The sequence below is a fragment of the Atheta coriaria genome, unplaced genomic scaffold (assembly GCF_025399875.1).
Source record: "Atheta coriaria isolate IRGN ID8LTWV9N9 unplaced genomic scaffold, Caltech_Dcor_3.1 hic_scaffold_7_pilon, whole genome shotgun sequence".
NCBI classification, from domain to species: Eukaryota; Metazoa; Arthropoda; class Insecta; order Coleoptera; family Staphylinidae; genus Dalotia; species Dalotia coriaria.
The window spans coordinates 965,537-985,471 of record NW_027045449.1 but is presented as its reverse complement, the minus strand read 5'-3'; the positions used below and the strand labels follow the sequence as shown (position 1 = coordinate 985,471).

The 19,935-nt window shown below is 38.0% G+C and overlaps 5 protein-coding genes across 6 annotated transcripts; 2 read left to right on the top strand and 3 right to left on the bottom strand.

Moving 5' to 3' along the window:
- Positions 1–82: 82 nt before the first annotated feature.
- asp (abnormal spindle) lies at positions 83–6,268 on the top strand. Its single transcript, XM_065307625.1, has 4 exons — positions 83–230; positions 300–488; positions 553–750; positions 808–6,268. Exons 1-4 carry the CDS (start codon positions 222–224, stop codon positions 6,181–6,183), a joined length of 5,772 nt encoding a protein of 1,923 aa, XP_065163697.1. The 5' UTR covers positions 83–221; the 3' UTR covers positions 6,184–6,268.
- On the bottom strand, positions 6,258–9,245 carry Mtpalpha (monolysocardiolipin acyltransferase Mtpalpha). Its single transcript, XM_065307632.1, has 5 exons — positions 8,975–9,245; positions 8,778–8,878; positions 7,636–8,714; positions 7,016–7,574; positions 6,258–6,956 (listed from the first exon to the last, which is right to left on the bottom strand). Exons 1-5 carry the CDS (start codon positions 9,039–9,041, stop codon positions 6,486–6,488), a joined length of 2,277 nt encoding a protein of 758 aa, XP_065163704.1. The 5' UTR covers positions 9,042–9,245; the 3' UTR covers positions 6,258–6,485.
- Positions 9,246–9,597: 352 nt separating this feature from the next.
- P58IPK (dnaJ homolog subfamily C member P58IPK) lies at positions 9,598–14,057 on the bottom strand. 2 transcript variants are annotated; one of them, XM_065307630.1, is made up of 6 exons: positions 13,692–14,057; positions 13,335–13,445; positions 13,063–13,262; positions 11,919–12,857; positions 10,131–11,559; positions 9,814–9,953 (listed from the first exon to the last, which is right to left on the bottom strand). In XM_065307630.1, the coding sequence occupies exons 1-5, from the start codon at positions 13,765–13,767 to the stop codon at positions 10,270–10,272; spliced, it is 2,616 nt and encodes an 871-aa protein (XP_065163702.1). In that variant the 5' UTR covers positions 13,768–14,057; the 3' UTR covers positions 9,814–9,953; positions 10,131–10,269. The 2 variants fall into 2 exon arrangements, with proteins under 2 accessions (XP_065163703.1, XP_065163702.1); XM_065307631.1 differs by lacking the exon at positions 10,131–11,559 and having other exon boundaries at positions 9,598–9,953; positions 13,692–14,047.
- Positions 14,058–14,856: 799 nt separating this feature from the next.
- Positions 14,857–17,092, top strand: LOC135795839 (sperm-associated antigen 7). Its single transcript, XM_065307634.1, has 5 exons — positions 14,857–15,134; positions 15,267–15,423; positions 15,748–15,919; positions 15,971–16,136; positions 16,690–17,092. Exons 1-5 carry the CDS (start codon positions 15,056–15,058, stop codon positions 16,836–16,838), a joined length of 723 nt encoding a protein of 240 aa, XP_065163706.1. The 5' UTR covers positions 14,857–15,055; the 3' UTR covers positions 16,839–17,092.
- Positions 16,862–19,826, bottom strand: Exo84 (exocyst 84). The gene is made up of 9 exons (XM_065307633.1): positions 19,660–19,826; positions 19,446–19,601; positions 19,164–19,372; positions 18,971–19,110; positions 18,755–18,908; positions 18,065–18,698; positions 17,865–17,995; positions 17,261–17,671; positions 16,862–17,202 (listed from the first exon to the last, which is right to left on the bottom strand). The coding sequence occupies exons 1-9, from the start codon at positions 19,709–19,711 to the stop codon at positions 17,005–17,007; spliced, it is 2,085 nt and encodes a 694-aa protein (XP_065163705.1). The 5' UTR covers positions 19,712–19,826; the 3' UTR covers positions 16,862–17,004.
- Positions 19,827–19,935: the final 109 nt, after the last annotated feature.

The following is a 19,935-nucleotide window of genomic DNA, read 5'->3' as shown; positions in this document are numbered from 1 at the left end:
ATCAAGCAGATGGCGTTTGCTTGCGTTGAATCGTGTAACTCCGCCAAGAACTGTTGTTTTGTGGTATTTCCCACTCCTCTATTCCATTCAAAAACGTAACGGACAAAACGAACATACCGAACCGATCAAAACCGTTGCATCCGTCACAATACAACTTTATCAATCAGTAGAACTTTTATCTGTGACATTTGTGACTTTTAAAACTACAACGTGCGTGCAAAATGTTTCAGGTAATTTAATTTCTAATATATTATCTTAAATTTCCTTCTTATAAGTGTAGTAATTAATTTATTCTTTAGCATATTGTGGTAACCCCTAAAAAAGTGCCGGTTAAAAAACCTGAGAAACTTGTGGAACCCGAAGTAATCGAAGTGCTATCGCTTGCGCCCTTTACACCAATCCCAAAATTAGATTTTAATGATGTTAAAGTGGGAATTAGCATCACCAAGAAAATCTGCATCAAAAATCCAACTGCAGTTGATATAATGGTGAGTAATTCAATAAATAATTACCCTAAACTATATTTTAAACTGGTTTTGTGTTAAATTTTAGTTATATTTACAAAAAATACCGCCTGAAGAAAGAAATGTGAGATTCAAATGGACTGAGCAGATGATTCATGCAGCAAGTGAAGAAATGTTTGAAATTACATGGATTCCACTCTTTGCTGGTGCTTGGAGGGATGTCATTCAATTAACAGACCATGGCAGAATCAAAAGAGACATACCTATTGTTTTTAAATCAATAAAGGTAATTATTACAAATTTAAAAGTTAATTTGATTAAAAAACTTTCTATTTTTATGTAGACTGCCACAAAAGGTAAAAAAATAGGAGTGACAGTATCAAAGAAAGTCTCTCCATCAAAAAAACTACCCAAAAACAAAGTTTCAAAAGTTACATCATCACCAAGATCAGTTCTCACATCTAAAAACAGCACAAATCTTAATGTTCAACCATCACTATCAAGAAGATCAACATTCAACTTGCAAAACAAAGAAAATACCATGCCTAAACCCAAAATAAACGTTAATTCAACATATGAAGTGATAAATAATTCAAAAAACACTTCTATTGGAGCAACAAAAGCAAAATTACTTGAAGAAAACTTTGATGACAGTCTAGAAGCTCCTGTAAGCCTACAATTACCATCATTATCATGGCCGGAGCCATTCACACCCGATCGACTACAAACAAGTTTCTGTTGTTCAACCGGCAACAAATCAAAGGGATGCTCATCACTAGCAGATAACAGCGCAGAAACATACTTAAAGGGCAACACAAGCGGTGGTACTTACGTGAAAGACACCCATTTGAACAACAGCGGTGGAACTTATGTCAAAGACTCTTCAATTGCAAACTTGGCTGATGTACAACTAAGTCCAATGGAACTCAAGTTCACCAACTCAAATATCACATTATCACCGTGTTTTGATTCACCACATTTACACCACGCACTCGCACGAATCTCAGAAGAATCCAGCTTGGAGTTAACACCAATTAAAAAGAAGAAAACACCAACAACTCCAATTCGAAAGTTAAAATCATCACCAAAGGTTAATTTAACTTATGAAGTCAAAGTCACACCAGTGAAGAAAACTGTCTCACCAGTGAAAAGACTCTCGAAAGGTTACAGTATGAAACCATTACACTTGAAACAATTTGTGCAGAAACCTCTGGGTCCATCAGGAATCAATGCAATTGCCATCGAAGTCACAAACACTCACAATCCTGATATGTTTTATAACTCTGTGTGTAATCCGTATGTCTTATCACAAACAAATGGTGTGGATCCATTTATAGCACTCACAATGTATTATGATCCACAATGGGTGGATGAACAAATCGTCCGGTTTAAAAACTGGCTGAACACACTGCTTGTACCACCGAAAGATCTGCACTGCACGAATGTGAAGGTAGACGTCGCGAAAATGTGGCAAGAATGTCGCAATAAAGACGTGCAGAAAGCACCTACCAAGGAACAAGTCTCGAATAAATACAACACCAATCACCTTTTGCAGTCTCTGAGGCATCTGGCGGCCAAACTTTATCGCTCGCCCGAGATTATCGTCGTGTTATCAAAGACGCACGGACTCGTCGAGAACAACAAGTTTGTTATACGCGTAGACAGGGATCTACATCAAGATATACGCTTACAGAAAGAAATATTACAATTATTCTTCTGTTATAATCCATTATGGCTGCGGATAGGTTTGGAACAAGTTTATGGAGTGCATATTCACCTCAGGTCGAATTCAGATGTGTTAGGATTGAGCAAATTCCTCATGATGAACTTTTTTAATAATCAATACCTCCTCAAGAAATATAAACATAAATCTTCACCGAAATATGCGCCTGAAATGAAGAAAGACGCACTTAAAAAATTCCTGTCACTGGTTTATTTCTTAGATCAAGCAAAACAACAGAAACTAATCCCGTATGATCCGTGCTTGTTTTGTAAAAACGCACAAATTAAAGAAAGCAAAGAAATTCTACTGCGGTTTTCAAGTGAATTGTTTCACGCAAGTGGAGATGTCACGAAACCTTTAAGAATACTAAACTATATCTTGCAATATAAACAAACTTACATTCATGAGTTTGAATATGGCGTGGATAATCTCGGCAGTGACTTAAAAGATGGCGTCAGGCTTACTCGGGTAATGGAAATTATTCTACTTGAAAGAAATTTAACGGATTTATTGCGAGTGCCGGCGATTTCACGATTACAGAAGGTTTATAATGTTAAATTGGCTTTTGATGCGTTGAAGCGCGCTGGTTATGTGATTGAAAGTCAAATCGAACCGAAAGATATCGTTGAAGGACACAGAGAGAAGACTTTATCATTTCTATGGCAGATTATTTATAAATTCCAATCGCCACGGTATACCAAAGCGGTGATTAGTGTGCAGATGTGGTGGAGAAGTCCGGTTATTCAAGAAAAGCGGAAAAGGTTGAGAGATTTACGCTTCCAGAAACATAATGCTGCGATTGTTATACAGAAATGGTACAGGAGACATAAATTACGATTGAAACTAGAAGAAATTATTCCATTTGTTAGATTAATCTTGGAAGAGATTAAATTATCCAAAGCTGCGGTGAAGATTCAAGCAAACTATCGGATGTATAGATGTCGGCGTGATTATTTACGAGTTTATCACAGTATTTTGATTATTCAGAGACAATTTAAACGTTGGTATACTTTTTCGCATTTGAGGAAGAAGCGTGTGGCTGCCGCGGTTGTTATACAAAATATTTGGAGGACTTACACAGCAAGAAAACGCTTTTTATTGTTGAAACAGAGTGTTGCTGTGATAAGCACACATTATATTGCCACGAAACAGATGAGAGAATGTCATAATGCTTTTACTACTCTTCGAACAGCTTGTATTAATGTTCAGAGAAGATTCCGAGCTACTTTGTTGATGAAAACCGTAAGAAATCACTATTTGCGTGTGCAATTGGCTGTTTGTACAATTCAGACAAGATGGCGGGCTACACTGTCGATGAGGCAAGAAAAACAAAGATATCAACAACTACAAAATGCTGTTATTACAGTTCAGAGAAGATTTAGAGCTCAGCAAGTAATGAAATCACACAATGATGCTTACATTACATTAAAACAGAATGTTTTGATGATTCAAAGAAGATTCAGAGCAAAAATTGAACGCAGAGAGTATATAACACTTAAACAAAACGTGATTTTTGTTCAGAGAAGGTTTAGAGCTAATTTGCTAGCAAGGAAGCACCGTGGAGAGTTTATACAACTTAAGAATGCTGTGAGTGTTATTGAGAGGAGATATTATGCACGAAAATTAATGTTGCAGTGTAGAAATGAGTTTATTCAGATAGTAAAGTCTGCAATTGTTATCCAAACAAGATTCCGAGCGTTTTTGAATGGTAAAAGCTGTAGAAATAATTATTTACAGCTTAAAAACGCTGTGAAAGTGATTGAAGTAAGATACGAAGCTTTGATGTTGATGAGAATGCAACAAAGGGATTATAAGCGGAAATTACAAGCGGCCATTTTGATTCAGAGAAGATTCCGAGCTCAAAGACAAATGTTATTTGATCGAAGTAACTTTTTATGTCTCAGGGAAGCTGTTGTAAGAATTCAGACACAGTTTAGAGCTAATTTACAAAGAAATACTGATAGGAATCATTACTTAAGCCTCAGAAATTCTTCTCTTGTTATACAAAGAAAATGGCGGGCGACTATGACCGCAAAAGAACAAGAAAACAAGTTTAAAAGTATTTTACAGTCCATAAAAAGGATTCAAGCATGGTATCGCGGTGTTATTGCAATGAGAACAACCAGAAATCATTATAAAAAGTTACAGAAAAGTGTTTTGTTCATCCAAAGACAATTCCGTGCAAATAAAATGGCGAAACAAGCCCGAGAAGAGTTTATACAACTAAAGAAAGCCGTGAGTGTAATAGAAATAAGATATTATGCAAGAAAACAAATGTTAAACAAGAGGAATGAGTTTATTAAAACCATAAAGTCTACGATTATCATCCAAACAAGATTCCGAGCACTTTTGGAGGGCAGAAACTGCCGGAAGAATTATTTACAACTTAAAAATGCTGTGAAAGTCATAGAAATAAGATACGAAGCTTTGATTTTAATGAGGACTCAACAAGCAGATTATAAACGGAAACAACAAGCGGCCATTTTGATTCAGCGCAAGTTCCGCGCACAACTTTCAATGAAAAAGCATCGTAACAACTTTTTAACTCTTCGGAAAGCAGCAATATGCATCCAGACGAAATTCAGAGCACATTTACAACGAAATATTGAACGCAATCATTACCTACGCTTAAGAAACAGTTCTCTGATGATACAAAGAAAATGGCGCGCAACTCAAAACATGCAATTACAACGTGCGAGGTACAGAATAACTCTACAAGATATAAAAACGATCCAGAGATGGTATCGGGCTGTAATTTTAATGAGAACAATCAGAAATGCGTATCAAAAGCTACGAGAAACAACAATACTGATCCAAACACGATTCAGGGCGAATATAAACATGAAACAAGAAAGAAATAATTATTTAACACTAAAACGACATGTTATAATCATCCAACAAAGATTCCGAGCTAATCAACTCATGAAAACACAACGCAAAGATTTTATCACATTGAAAACATCAACTATTGCCATTCAAAGAAGATTCCGTGCGAATTTATTAATGAAACAAGCCAGAAGCGCATTTTTAACTCAAAAACAAGCAGTTGTAAAGATTCAACAATTTACCAAAGGATATTTAGAGATGAAGAAGGAACAACGAGCGAAAATACAAAAATTACGATCAATTTTACTCCTGCAAATCTACGTGCGTGGATTTATCGCACGCAAAAAGTTCGAAGAGATGAATAAACCAGAAGTTAAAGAACAAAGACGCCTGGAACGACTGCAAAAATCATCCGCAATCAAAATACAAGCAGCATGGCGTGGTTACAAAGTACGATCACAACAATCCGTTGAAATGGTCAAGATGCGTATGAGTTTAGAAGCGGTAAACCGCGATGCCAAACCAGAAGACACAATTCGCAACCGCACGCATAAAAGTCTCAAAGTTTTTATGAACGAAAAATCGTCCATGTTGCAAGTTCTAGGCGTGTTGAAGGAACTGCTCACTTCAACAAGACTCTCACCCCGGTCATGTGTGTATTTAAGTAAAAAAATGCTCTGTGAGTATCTCTACGAGATGATTTTATCAACGTGTCGATCAAGAATTGATATGGAGGCTGGTTCTGTCGCTACGGGTATTTTAGTCAATGTTGCAAAGTATGAAAAGACAAATGCGTACGCGTGGATACCGACGCGGCTGCCGAAGGTGTTGAATTTAATGGTCGCGTGTTGTGATAAAGAATATGACTTTTTCCCGAAACTGGCGACGTTATTATGGGTGTTTGGCCATAATGCGCAACAAAAGAAAGAGATTTGTGACTTGCCTGCATTCGGACAGCAAATGGCGAAGATGTTAACACTGTGTGAGCGTCAGCAGAAAATGGTGAGCAAATCTTACAAAAGCAAAAATGTCTCCGTTTTCGCGGCGTACAAAACTCTAGCGCTACCAATGATCAAGCCCGATTGGGGCTTGGAGTATGCGCATGCGCCGTATAGTTTTACAAATTCACTGCATGCGATCCGCTCGCTATGCGAACTTTTTAACGTGTAATTGAAATTTTGTTTTACAACTGATATGTGATTGTTATTAAGCTACTTCCTTTTAATTTTATCCAATAAAATTACTTATGATTGAATTCTGTTTATTTACAAGTGTTTGCGTTTCTTCTTAAAGTAGCACACGCCTAAACAATAAAATAGTATAAAATGTATATAAAAAAACTAACGTTTTCATCAAGGTGCATGCAGCCATGGCGCGTCTAAACTTATAACTTATAAAAATGTATTATTGTCGTCATCCGACTCATCGCTCTCAAGGCACTTACATATCTGACTCACATCAACTGCACCCGCTTAAGGATAAAACTTCTTGTTGTTCTTCGCCATATCTACCAACAAATCGCACGGTTTGAATGCAACGCCGTAATGCGATGCGTACTCGTTCATTTTAGCGACAATACGGCCGGCACCGTATTGGTCCACCCAGCGGAAAGGACCGCCGGTGAATGGTGGGAAGCCTAAACCGAACACAGCGCCAATATCGCCCTCTAGCGGATTGGCGAGGATTTTCTCTTCGAGGCAGAGAACAGCCTCGTTTACAAAACGCAACACCATACGCAGTTGTTTATCTTCATCTGTGAACGAACCCTTGGGTTCTAGAGAGTATTTCTTGAGGATTTCCATTGCCTCAGCGTTCACTTCGCGGTTCTTGCTCTTCGATTGGTAGACAAAGACACCTTTGCCGGATTTACGACCGAGGAAACCTGCTTGGACGATGTCTTTCATGACGTTTACATCACCACCACTGATTCTTTCACCAAAGACCTAAATATAAACATAAAATAACAAAAAATGATAAAATTTGTTAATAAATGTAAATTTACCTTGCTTAAATCAGCAGAGATATGTGACCCAACATCCAAACCGACTTCATCAGCCAAAGTGGCGGCACCTACAGGGAAACCAAATTGTTTTGACAATTTGTCAAGTTCCTTCGGATCAACACCCTCCTGCAATAGTCTAATAGCTTCCGACAACATAAAAGACAAAATACGCGTTGTATAAAATCCTGGACCATCACCAACTGTAATGACAACTTTTCCTTGTTTCAAACCAACTGCAACAGCGGCTGCAGCAGTGTCCTTCGAAGTTTTCTCCGTCGTGATGATTTCCAACAGCTGCATTTTATCCACAGGTGAAAAATAATGCATACCAACTACTTTCTCGGGACGTTTTGACCCTGCTGCAATTTTTGTAATCGGCAATGCGCTTGTATTACTTGCAAAAATGCAGTGTTCGGGGATAACTGCCTCTACCTCCTTGATAACTTTATGTTTAATGTTGATATCTTCAAAAACGGCTTCAATAACCATATCGGCGCGTTTAAAAGAGTCATAACTCAGCGTAGCATCAAGGGCGGATAGATATCTATCACGTTCCAAACTAAAATTAATATTTTATTAATAAATTTTATGTTTTTTGATTAAAAAACAAAAAATCTTACGCGTTCATACGTTTCCTCTTCACAGCATTGTTCAAACCATTCTGAATCTGTCCAATACCACGTCCCAAACCAGCCGCGTTCGAATCCTTCAAGATAACATCATAACCCTTGTCCAAAGTGACCTGCGCAATACCAGCCCCCATCAATCCAGCACCCAAAACAGCGACAGACTTAACCGGACGCTGTGGTGCACCGAATCGGTTCTTCTTACACTCGGTTTGTCCACGGAATAAACCAATCAAACCCTTTGATTGTGGTGTCATCGCCAGTTCTCCAAAACCTTGCGATTCTGCTTCGAAACCCGCTGCGGTACCTTTATCAATACCAGTTCTTACAACATCTAAGATTTTCAACGGAGCTGGATATAATCCACCGGACATTTTCATCACCTGTTGCCTAGCCTTGCCGAAGATTTTATCTTTAACAAAATCATACTGCAAAACAAACGCGAATACTTTATCCATCATGGATTTCTTTGATCGGTCGATTTTCAGCTTGCCTGTGGATATTTCCCTGGCGACTTGAATAGCAACTTGTTCTAAATATTGCATTGTGTTGTCTTCAGGTGTTTTAAGACCTGGACCTAGTGGATTGACAACAAGATCAACAATTCCAAACTTTTTAGCTTTGTCTGCTTTGAGAGTCTTGCCAGTTAAAGCCATGTCTAAAGCATTTGGTAATGCTGTGAGTTTTGGCAGTCTTTGAGTACCACCAGCGCCCGGTAAAAGTCCAAGCATGACTTCCGGTAGACCCAAACCTGTTTTCTTGTCTTTAACAGCGATTCTGTAGTGGCAGGCAAGTGCAACTTCCAAGCCACCACCCAAGCAACTACCCTGGATGGCTGCGATGATGGGTTTCTTGCAGTTTTCGATCTGGTTGAGTAATTCTTGGCCATTTCGCGAGATATTCCGCACTTCTTCGGCGGATTTGCAGCTCTCCAGCATGCCAATGTCGGCGCCGGCGATGAAACATCCTGGCTTGCCTGAGATGATCACAGCTGCTTGGATTTGGGGATTGTTCTGGATCTCTTTCAGTTGCGTTTCGAATTCGGCGGAGACTTCGGCCCCCAATGAATTGACCTATGATCATTATATAAATATCATATTAAACTATATTATTAATCTAATTTTTTAAAGTTTTACCTTGGAATCTGGTGAATTCAGGACCAAAACGCCGACTCCATCAACAACTTTCAGGTTCGTGTGTTTTTGTGCGGATGATAAAGCACGAATGTGACTAACACCTACAGCAAAACCAAAGAAATTATATAGGCAAATATTTACAAGTGCACGGTGCACTTTGAACTGCAGATTGATATAAATATCGACGTTTCACTTACTTGCTGGATTGAGACGCTGCATTCTGCAGTAAATCTTGTGAAAACTTCCGGCGAATCTCAGCGACATGATCGCAAAAGGTAGTAATTTATTTGGTACGACGAGAATTTACAAACTAATTAAATAAAATGACTGCACGCGACCGACAGACCGACACTAAGCAATTTGAAAGCCGAATGGAATCTACGGTGGACTTTGAACACGCACGAAATAAAACTACGGTCCAAAATTCAGTGATATGGTGACGAACGGTTTGACAGTGACAGCCAACCTGCAAAACCGGCTCGCAGGACTTAAAATATTTGAAAGTGGGGAGAATTTATATCTTTGCCATTGGTAATGGCTTTTAATCACAATTTAAACTCATTTCCCTGAATTTTCTTTGATTTTAGTCGTTTTAAAACAATGAATTACTTCTTTTTTACAAAATAAAGTTGTAAGGTTATATAATAGATTAAAATCTGTAGTTTTGGTTTGTATGTTGGCTAACCTGTTGACAATCCCACCCAAGGCACGTGTCCGATTTAAAAATCGCCTTGTTTTGACTGGCGAATATTATTAACTCTTATCGCAAATAACTAAATCAGTAAAAATGTATGCACTGGCACACACAACACCATCAGTATTCGTACTTGAGTGTTTTACTTTGCTCCTTAACAAAATTAAATTAATATAATTTAAATATTGAATTGTTTAACTTATCAATAGTTAATTATAATATGTACAGGGAACAAGTGTGTGAAAAACGTTTCTTTGTAACATGCACGCCGGCGTTCGCTACACATAAGATGCAGAAATATGCTTGCATAAACTTGAACAACGCTCAATTCAGTTAAAATGGAATCGAAACTGGAAGGGACTGCCGTGGAAATTGTGAAACTGATGGAAATTGTTGAATCCGCCGCCGCCCTTGCCCGACTCCGGATCCAGCGGATCTTCACCATTATCAAACTGCCGGCGCTTCTCCTCATCGGTCAACACCTGCAAACAAAAAACGAACCAAAGTGTTACATTACTCCTGCGGCGCATGCGCACACACAACACTCCGCAAAGCTTTGTTAGTTTGAAAGCCGCCATTTTGACAGATGGAGGAATTGAGCCGTGTTAACAAACAAAAAAAACAGTCGTATATTTAACTTTTAAGTACCCGCCACACACCTTAATCACTATCGTAACAACAATAAACATCTTGCGCGTAAATATTTACAAATCGCATCGAAAATAAATTATCTTGTCATGTCCAGTTTGCGCATTACTGTCTGCTGTGATGTACACAACTGAGCCTCATCAGTTATCATCATCTGTTTGGCACCGCATCATCATCATCATCATCTTCCACTTTTAAAAACTCACTCAGCTCATAAATACTCTCTGATAATCTACCGAATGCGTTTAATAGCGACACAATCTCGCTACGCTGCAATTGAAAATCCTTCTTATCTTTATTAGCTATATATAGCTCGGGATTATTCTGCTCGTCGAAATATCCGGAGAATAAAATTTTCAACGCTGTGCCGAGTCCCTGCACCTGCAGTTTTCCCCAGAGTTTACACTTATCGCATCCGACGCAGTCCATAATCGTGCTGATGTTGCGAAAGTGCTGCTTAAACTCAAACTTTAACTTCTGCGCCTCATCTCCACCCATAAACATATTAGTTTCGTTGAAATGATTGGAAAACTGACGCGCTACATTCAATAAATCTTTGATTGCAAGCTGTGTGTCAAAATCATCGGGTTCATTACCAGTGTAAAACTCTTCTCTTTGTAAATACGATGAAGCTTTGACCAAAGCACGTAGTTCAATCAAATACAAAAAGTATAAATTTCTTATCCAGTTTAACCCTTCGCCGTTGGTGTTATCCGGATCAAAACGCAGATGAAACTCGTCAAAGTTCCTGCCCCATTCTGGGGTGGTAATAATCCCCATCGATTTCTTTTCGGATAATAAATATTTCGCACTTAAATGAATATTTATACTCGCATGCAAGCCTGAAATCAATCGATAGAATGTCCGCTTCTCCAAACACATGCCATTCAACTTATCGTTCTGTATATACGCCGTGAATGTATTCCGCGTCGGGCGAAAACAGTTCTCCATGTAAATCGTATGCCAGACGCGATGCGCTGACTTTCCTTTATATCCTGTATAACGCTCCGGATTCAACATCAGATCGACGTATTGCGCCTCGCTGTCGTTCTCGTTCACCACGCAGAAGTTGTCCTGACTGTCATCGTAGACTTCCCACAAGACAATGTCCTCCTTCACCTTGTTGCTGATAGTTGTATTTAGATATCCAAGTTCGTAATCACTATCGCAGCTTTCTTTCGTGTATTTGTTATGTTTCGGCACGCCTGCGCCTTTCAGACCAGCAGGAATGTCTTTTTCCAGACATTGTTCAACGTGGCAGTATTTCATTGCGCATTTGCTGTCGTCGTCCCAGAAGGGACACTCCTTCTTGAGGTTGACTTTGTAGAATCTAAAATAGTCTTTGGTGAGGAGGCTTTGCAGGCGCGGATAGATTTTGAAGTTATTAAAAGTGTCTAGGGAGTCGATGTTGCACGAGCAGTCAGCGATCTCTCCCTGCAACTGATGACAAATCAGCAATTCCCACTGTTCCCATGACGCAGACATGTTTTTTTTGTTTTAAACAATTTTGTGTGTATGTAGGGTGTGTGAATTTCAGCTCAATTACTCCATCGTACACAAGGGGATATTACAAATATGTAAGATGTTAATAAAATGGTTAGAAAAGCGTTAGTTTTAGGAATTTTTACAAAAATAAAGTACAACACTTTTGAAAAGGTAGGCAACCCACATTACAACCAATAGTGTTGCAGTATTAAAGCATATAACAAAAATGAATGGCAACACTGTTGATTGATAAGCTAGGCAACCTTTTATACATCCAATAGTGTTGTATTTTACAACCTGTCAAGTTATCTTACCTCTTTAGCCGCAGCGATGTCAATGAATTTCTTTTCGGCAATCTTCTTCATCTTCTCATCAGTTTGATAATTATCCGGATGCCATTTCTGCGCTGCTTTGCGATACGCCTTGACAATCTCCTTCTTCGAGGCACTGCGTTTCACATCTAATATCTTATAGTAATCCCTGCGTTCGCTCTGTTGCTGCATTTTCTGCGCGCGTTGAATGCCCTCCTTCGCGCGCTGGAAGCCCTGATCAATTTCCAGTGCGGCTTTGAAGTCGCGCACAGCGTCATCATACTGCTCCGCCTGAAGGTAGGCATCCGCTCGATCACAGTACGTATTTAAGTCCTGATGCATGTTCAGCGCCTGCGTACACGCCTCGATTGCTTCTTGTGTCTGCTCGTCCTTAGAATAACAATGACAGAGCAGTTTTTGTGTTTCGTAGACAACCATTTGTACTTGCTTTTCGTTTTTCAACGCCTTCTCAGCGGATGCAATACACTCACCGAAATTACCTTCTTCTTTAAAAGTCTCGGCATCGGTGAGTTGTTTCTCCACCTTTTTAATCTTTTTATACAACGGGAAACAATCCTTGTGGTCCGGATCAAGTTTGAGGCACTCACGGACTGATTTGAGCGCCTCTGTCACGTGACCCAGTTGGTAGAGGAGATTGGCCAGCTTGTGATAACCGGCGGTGTTGTCAGTTTGCAGTTTCGTCGCCGCTTTGTAATCGGAAATGGCGGCCAACACGTCGGGGATTTCCATGTGGATCTCAGCGCGGAGTTCGTATAGACGCGCAGCCCACGGGGAAACTTCCAACACCTGCGATAACGCGTGCACGGCGTTGTGGTAATCATCCTGGGCGTAGTAATATTTCGCTAGGCGTTCATTCTCGACGGTTGGTTCAATACGATTGATCAAATCATTCGCTTCCTCATTGTAAGGATCTTGTTGCAGCTAAACACCACAAAAAGAAATGAGAATCAAATTTAAATGTCAAAATGTCAAATAAACTGACAGTTTAGAATTGTAACACTGGTTGCATACAGCGTTGCAAAAGAAATGACAACCAAATTTATATGTCAAAGAAATTGACAGGTCAAAAGTGCAAAACTGGTTGCATACAGTGTTGCAAGTCATGTGACTATAAAAATGTACTTACAACATTATAAAAATCTAACTGCGCCTGCTCGAAATTAGCTAACTTGAGGTGAACGCTGCCACGACTATTCCTGGCGGCGACAAAGTCCGGTTTCAGTTCGAGGACTTTATCCAGATCGGCGAGAGCGTTCTTTGACTTGCCCAGCGCCAGATACACCGTTCCCCGCTTGAAGTACGTGAGGTAATTTGTTGGATCACCCTCTATATATGCGCAACAAACATTATTTATTTAATTAACACACACACAACAAACAATTGATTGTGAAAACTTACCGACTGCTGCATGATAATGTGACAATGCATCAGCGAGTTGTCCCCTAGCTAAAAACTGTTTACCTAATTCTAAGTGATTATTTATTTCGGCTTGCGTCGCCCCATTGCAATCTGCAACATATGATGAAATATTTATAACACACTGTATGCTACGTGAGTGGTGAGTGGAAGGGGCCAAAACATAACGGTCCAATGCAAATAACAACCGAAATATCTATTAATTCTTAATTATGCAAATAAAAACATGATTTTTCCGGGTTTTTAATAGATTTTTGTTGTTTTTTTACGTGTAACTTTTAATAAATGAATTTAAAGGTTATGTGAGTTATGCGCTGTCAAAAGTTGATGTGTACTCACATTCCAGAAGGAATTCCACGAGGAATAACGCAATATACGGGCGTAATTTGTTCAAACTGTTCGTTCGCACCAACATTCTGGCTAGTTTTATTCAATTCAACATCACAAACAGCACTAAACAACTACTTCCCAGGCATATCGGCGTGTTGGTGTTCGTGTTAATCGGCAGGCACTCACAGCGTCGTTATCACCACGTATATCACTTGCGCACCGTGCCCTTTTAATATGCCGCGACTAGAGGCTGGTGTCGATGGCTACGTTCGCACATTTATGATGACTATTGCGTGTGATACTCGCGGAGCGATGAAGACACGACACCGCTCGCGACGCGACACAATAATACAACGGCAAAATTCGTGGTTCAATTTGATTGGTCCAACGCACATGTCAGGATTGGGTGCGCATGCGCAGTGTGGGAGTACGGTGATTTTTTTCGATAAATTTTCGAAAAGTTTTACTGCAGTAGCAGGAATTGGGTGTTTTAATCACCGACGATAGACTGTTGCTATCTGGTGTTGACTTTTTTGATTGAGACACGTATGTGGTGGAAATAATCTGGATTGTGAACTGCTGACCGGTTATAGCAAGTAATGATAAGCAAACAAAGAAGAAACAAAAAAGTGATTCATTATTATATTAATAACATTACCATATGACATTTTAAACAAATATAAAACATCTTAGTTCTTTTGTGTGTATAAGACACATTGTTAATATTTTTAAGACAAATATATGGTAGAGCAATTAATAAAACTAGGTTTATGAATGTTAAACAAGATGTGTTATTTATAAATCATATGTAAGACGCTTCATGTTATGTGGGTTGCATACTCGTGATATTTTTACGTGCAACTTTAAAATCTAAATTTTTATAAACGATGTTAATACCATTAGATAGCAAACATGTTACAATAAAATAATAAACTAGAAACGGCAACTGGCATTGAATTATCAAGGTGTAGCAGTCGTTCACTTTTAAAATGATTTTTGAAGATACTTTAATTGTATTCTTGAAGTTTCTAATCTAAAACAAATAGTTTGCAACCCAACATACACATAAAAATGCGCACTTATTAATCTAGCCAACTGCACTTTAAATGTACAACTACGTATATTATTCATTATTTCGTGTCGATATCTACAAATTCAACCACGTCAGCACTTCCTATCACTAAACATTCAATCCATTCATCAAATTCCTATCCGAATATGCCTAGTACCGCCCTGCGCACTTCGTTCCAAATTTGTTTTGATGTGTGCCGCGCGCAACCTCCTCCTGACCGACCCAAACAAACACATTCCCTCCGGAAGTGTGAAAACCTCTGAATTTTCATAAAACACCCTGACAATCACCGCCCGTCGCCATGGACCTCCTCGGGTCGATCATGAACTCGATGGAGAAGCCTCCGTCGCTGAGCGAAAAGGAGCGTGACATAATGAAAAGTTAGTACATAGCACAAAGTGATCTAACCTATACAAATACTACATCTCATTCACTACTACTCACTGCAGTGTAGACTAGTATAACTAGAATTTGCAAGTGAATAATAATTAATTTCATTTGTTTTTGCATAGAACGCAAAGCTGAGTATGAAAAACGCAAAGAAGCAGAGAAACAACGCTTCAAACAGTTCAAGGAGGACATTGAGAAGAAGTGTCACACATATTTTGCTGATCCAAAGAATACTTATTTGAAGTTCCAACCAATGGACCACATTTACAGGAGTATTATGTAAGTTCTAAGCATTTATTACCGATTTTGCTTATTCTGATAATCATTTTATTGCTTTTTTATGTTTAACTATGTTATTTATTGTGAAATTGTTGTTTTTGTTGGTAAAATAATAGGTTTTCTGCTTGTAACTGCTGATAACGCCATTTTTAGTTATATTTTTTGCGAGAAAAGTTGCCTATGTTATTCTCCTAGGTCTATGCTACCGCTATATTAAAATTTATCAGAATTGTTTTAGTTATTTGTGCGTAGCAGGAACACAAACAGACTTTTACAGTTTTCTTTATAAAAAACACAAAATCAACTTAAAAATGTTTGTTTCAGTCATGAAATAGCAGAATCACAAGGTTTAATCTCTTACGCCTTTGGTACAGACGGTGTAGACCGATACATACGCATATATCGCAAAGAAAACGCGCCGTGTGAGGATGAACTCGCTGTAAGACGCCGTGGAGATCCTTGGAATGAAGAAATTAGACAACAATTGATTGAAAGTGTAAGTAAAACTTAATTTTAAGTCGCAATTTATGCATTTTAAAACTTCTAGAGAAAACAAGAACAACTAGAAGTCGTTGACGACACAAAACGCAAACGAAAATCAGAGAAATTCATACCAAACAGTAACTACAAAGATAAATACGCGCACCTCATCGGTCAGGACGCCGCACTGGAAGCAGCGAAGAAGACAGAAACAAATAAGAGCTACGGATTTGGTAAATATTTAATTTTTATGTAAAACTAGCATTAACCCTTGGCTTCGCCCGCGAATATCTAAAATAATGAAGTTGTTTCCATAAGCGTCTGTAGTCACAGAAGAAGTAACAATGAAGTAGAATGGCGGGAAGTTTAAAATGGCTGAAAGTATAGTCTATGGAAGTATAGTGTACAGTCTCCATAGTGTAGTCAATTGGATTTGATGTTGACGTAGCTGTCGGTAATACAGTGTGATAATACAGTGTGATGGTACTATAGTACTTAGGTTTGAGCTTCATTGCTGGAATGCTAGATGGCGTTAAAGTAGTCAAATAGCCAGATGCAGAGGTATTATTGGCTAAACTATTTCATTATTTTATTTAAGAAATAATTTGTTTTATTAAATAAAAAGTAGTCTATAACCATTCGGGGACCACTAAGAATATGTGTAGAAATTTTTATGATGATCGGTTAAGTAGTTTTTGCGTGAAAGTGTAACAAACATCAGGACTTTCGCATTTATAATATTAGTAGGGATTTTATCAATTAACTAATTTTTTAATAAATTTCTAGTTCCTAGTGAAAATAAAAAAGATCAACGCTCCATAGAACAAACGCTCATCGATATCCGAGCAAAAAAGCGACAAAAACTGACTCAGGAAAGCGATCAGGAGCATCCGGACGCATCAAAGTCGTCAAACACGAGTCAAACGACTCTGTAGGTATGCTGTTTAGTTGATTTAACTTTAGAATGCATAATTTATTTATAATTTTAACTCCTTAAACGATTACACTTGCGCGAATCATGCGAATAACGCAGATGGTTTTCTTTGTTTTTGTGTGTCTGTTGTTACATAAAGCTAGAAATTGAAAACGTATTACCTCTGATTATAAATATTCGCTGGAGGAATATTTAGTGATGTTACGCTTTGTCGGCGAGATGCCCTGCAATAAAGCCGCGTTCTCCTTCTTCAAACTGTGCAGTTTGCCGCATGGGAATTGATTTGCCTCCTCGTATTTCGTCTGGACGTGATTCAGGAAAGTGTTTAACAGAAAATCGGTGTTTTTTGTTATAAACTTTCGCATCTGAAGCATTTAAACACATTAAAAATGAATATTAAATGCAAATATGAGTAAATCTTACTTCATTTTGTGTTTCTTTGCGTAATGATTGCTCAATATATCGTATTTGTGCTTCGAAGACAATATATAGGGATTCATCAATCGTATGCAAAAGATCAGAAGTCTGCAAGCGTAAACAATCATCCAGGAAAGCAAGATATAGCTTTGTGAATGTTATAGTGTTGGATGTTAATTGTAACCAACAGTCGCCAGTCACATAAGCAGTGAGATTCATGCCCATGTCGTTGTACTCCTGGATAAATCTCGCCAGAGCTGATTTTGTGCGCATGTCCAAGGGGATCCACTTGTCTTCGACTGCGCGCAGTTTAATGGCGTCGACTTGTTTGTCTCTAGCGTCTTTTAAAGCTCGGGAAAGCGGCGTGCGCAGTGCTCCGTCAAGTTGATAACATAAATCGATTCCATATGAATACAACTGGAATTATTTTCAGTTAAATATAAATAATAGTAGTAAATTATAGTGTAGTCTGTTTATAACATGCATTTTATCTTATTTTAGAGGTGTTGTTACCACGCCGAACAATAATATTAAACAAATATTGAGGTTTTACGCGGGTAGGCAACCATTTATACTTTTTGAGTTGGTTATAGAGTAATTCTATACTTACTCTTTCGCATTGGAAGCGCACCAAAGCAACACATTCAGTTATAGATGACATAGGTGTCTGTGGCACAAACACTTGCTTAATAAAATGTGTCGTGAATAAAGATAATTCACTACTTGCCCACACAGCATAAGCTAAAACAAGTAAAATTTAAAATATTTCCTTATTTCTTGTATAAAATGCAATTATACAAAAATAATTACCTGATGCGCAACTTGGTGAATCAGGAAACGCGCGCAGAAACTCCTCTGTCATGTGACACAAATTAGTAAATACTGCACTAGATAAATACCGAATATACACAGTAATAGACCCTTCACGTTTAACCCGTTTGCATTGTGTCTTCAACATACTGCTGCATAACTTCAAAAACAAATCGCATGATTGTGTTGCGCATCCAAGTTGATTGAGTAGCCTAACTGCGCGTCTTGCAGCTCTCAAACCACCTTGCAATGATTTATTGGGATTGACTTCAAGTTCTTTCATCAGGACTTCAATCAAATGCACACTTCTTTGGTCAACTTTACGTTGAATATCCGCTAGGATATGATCGGCTTGATGATTGTACGCGTTGATGTAATCTTTAGCTTTCTGTAGTAAAGACAATGCGTCTTCAAAATGGCGCTGGGCAACACACACGTCCAACTCTTCCGGGACTTCGAGCAACCAATCAGGGTGATCGAATACTTCATCTTCTTCTTCGACATTCACGCTGAGGCTTTGTGTATCTATGGAAGCTGTGCGCGATGGAGATTTTTCGATTGTAGACTCACGTTTGAGTTGATCATGCGCCAAACGCGTTTTTTTCGCTTGATCAGACTTATCAATCCAATCTTTCTACATATTTAAATGAATTACATCATAATAATAACAATTTCACTAAAAAAACTTACTTTGCTTGCATTACTCTTACATTGAAAGAGTCTAGAGTCAGGAAAAGCTAAAACTTTGAATGCGAATTTCACGTTTCCTAAATCTCGTACGTTGACAACTGCGAGACTTCCCAATTCATAATATGCATCTAATTTATAACGTTTTCCAGTTTTTCTATAAATTTTAATCAAAATTCAATTAATTTTATCATAAAAATCATTAAAATCAGTCATTACCCTGGATTGGAACATGCCAACATCAATCCTTCAGAAAATAGAAAGCCCACAACACTTTTAATTGGAGTGTTTTCAACAAAATCCAATTCCGAGAGGAAACCTTCATGCAAAAGTGTAATATTTGGTATGTCTATGAATGCCTATAATTTTTTGTTATTAAACTTTAATTTTTAAATGAATTATTACTACTTACTGATGCCCCTTCAACTTTTTCTAAAACAGTGGCAATTTTTTGCCTCCTAATCTCTTCTTCTTGCTCTTCACTTTTATCTTCTGGTGCAACTTCAGCTTCAACTGGAGCACTTGCTTCATCACCCAAAATACTTGTATTATACAATGAATTAAGCAGTAATCTTTGTTCTGTTAGCAAGTGGGACAACTGATACATCTCACTTTCCAGATCTTAGTATTAATTAAGGTTTTACACATAAAATTACTTCAAAAAAATGTTTTTAAGAATTATTTTAAAGGATACGGGAAATTTCTTTTGCTGTGTCAATAAACTGCATGTAATTCTGGTAGACATTTTTCTTTAAATTGTCATTAGTTTCCTCTAGACGCCCATGGATCTTTTTTCTGAGCAGGACTAGTTCTTGTCCTCCAATGCAATGCTGCGAAGCTTCCTTTACAACTAAAGTTAAGACATTAATAATGGTTGAAAAAAAAAAGTATAAAGATGAGAAAATTACATTTTTCTGCATTAAAATCCGGAGCACTCAAACTTGCTAATGAATCTGCCATGTTTTCTTTGATAAATTACTGAATGTAGTTCAATTAATCAACAGTAACAGGAAAAACATGAAAAGTAATCACAGATGATGTTGACGTTATTGGATCATACACACCAGCACCAAGCAGGAAATACAACATAACCTCAAAATAAAGTTTTTGTAAAAGAAATAAATTATTTAGTAAAAAATTTAGTATTAAACTAAAATAAATTAATTCTAAAACTAATTGCATAA

What these genes read in the sequence shown, in the direction of transcription:
- asp (XM_065307625.1), top strand. An exon ending in CAACTGCAGTTGATATAATG is followed by an intron (nt 489 to 552) that starts GTGAGTAATTCA and finishes GTTAAATTTTAG; the next exon opens with TTATATTTACAAAAAATACC. An exon ending in TTGTTTTTAAATCAATAAAG is followed by an intron (nt 751 to 807) that starts GTAATTATTACA and finishes ATTTTTATGTAG; the next exon opens with ACTGCCACAAAAGGTAAAAA.
- Mtpalpha (XM_065307632.1), bottom strand. Translation starts at nt 9,041, where the DNA reads ATGTCGCTGAGATTCGCCGGAAGTTTTCACAAGATTTACTGCAGAATG. An exon ending in GCAGCGTCTCAATCCAGCAA is followed by an intron (nt 8,879 to 8,974) that starts GTAAGTGAAACG and finishes GTTTTGCTGTAG; the next exon opens with GTGTTAGTCACATTCGTGCT. An exon ending in TGAATTCACCAGATTCCAAG is followed by an intron (nt 8,715 to 8,777) that starts GTAAAACTTTAA and finishes TAATGATCATAG; the next exon opens with GTCAATTCATTGGGGGCCGA.
- P58IPK (XM_065307630.1), bottom strand. Translation starts at nt 13,767, where the DNA reads ATGTTGGTGCGAACGAACAGTTTGAACAAATTACGCCCGTATATTGCG. An exon ending in CGTGGAATTCCTTCTGGAAT is followed by an intron (nt 13,446 to 13,691) that starts GTGAGTACACAT and finishes CATATGTTGCAG; the next exon opens with ATTGCAATGGGGCGACGCAA. An exon ending in AGTTAGATTTTTATAATGTT is followed by an intron (nt 12,858 to 13,062) that starts GTAAGTACATTT and finishes TGTGGTGTTTAG; the next exon opens with CTGCAACAAGATCCTTACAA.
- LOC135795839 (XM_065307634.1), top strand. Translation starts at nt 15,056, where the DNA reads ATGGACCTCCTCGGGTCGATCATGAACTCGATGGAGAAGCCTCCGTCG. An exon ending in CACATTTACAGGAGTATTAT is followed by an intron (nt 15,424 to 15,747) that starts GTAAGTTCTAAG and finishes TGTTTGTTTCAG; the next exon opens with TCATGAAATAGCAGAATCAC. An exon ending in AAATAAGAGCTACGGATTTG is followed by an intron (nt 16,137 to 16,689) that starts GTAAATATTTAA and finishes ATAAATTTCTAG; the next exon opens with TTCCTAGTGAAAATAAAAAA.
- Exo84 (XM_065307633.1), bottom strand. Translation starts at nt 19,711, where the DNA reads ATGGCAGATTCATTAGCAAGTTTGAGTGCTCCGGATTTTAATGCAGAA. An exon ending in AAAAAGTTGAAGGGGCATCA is followed by an intron (nt 19,111 to 19,163) that starts GTAAGTAGTAAT and finishes AAAAAATTATAG; the next exon opens with GCATTCATAGACATACCAAA. An exon ending in TTGGCATGTTCCAATCCAGG is followed by an intron (nt 18,909 to 18,970) that starts GTAATGACTGAT and finishes TAAAATTTATAG; the next exon opens with AAAAACTGGAAAACGTTATA.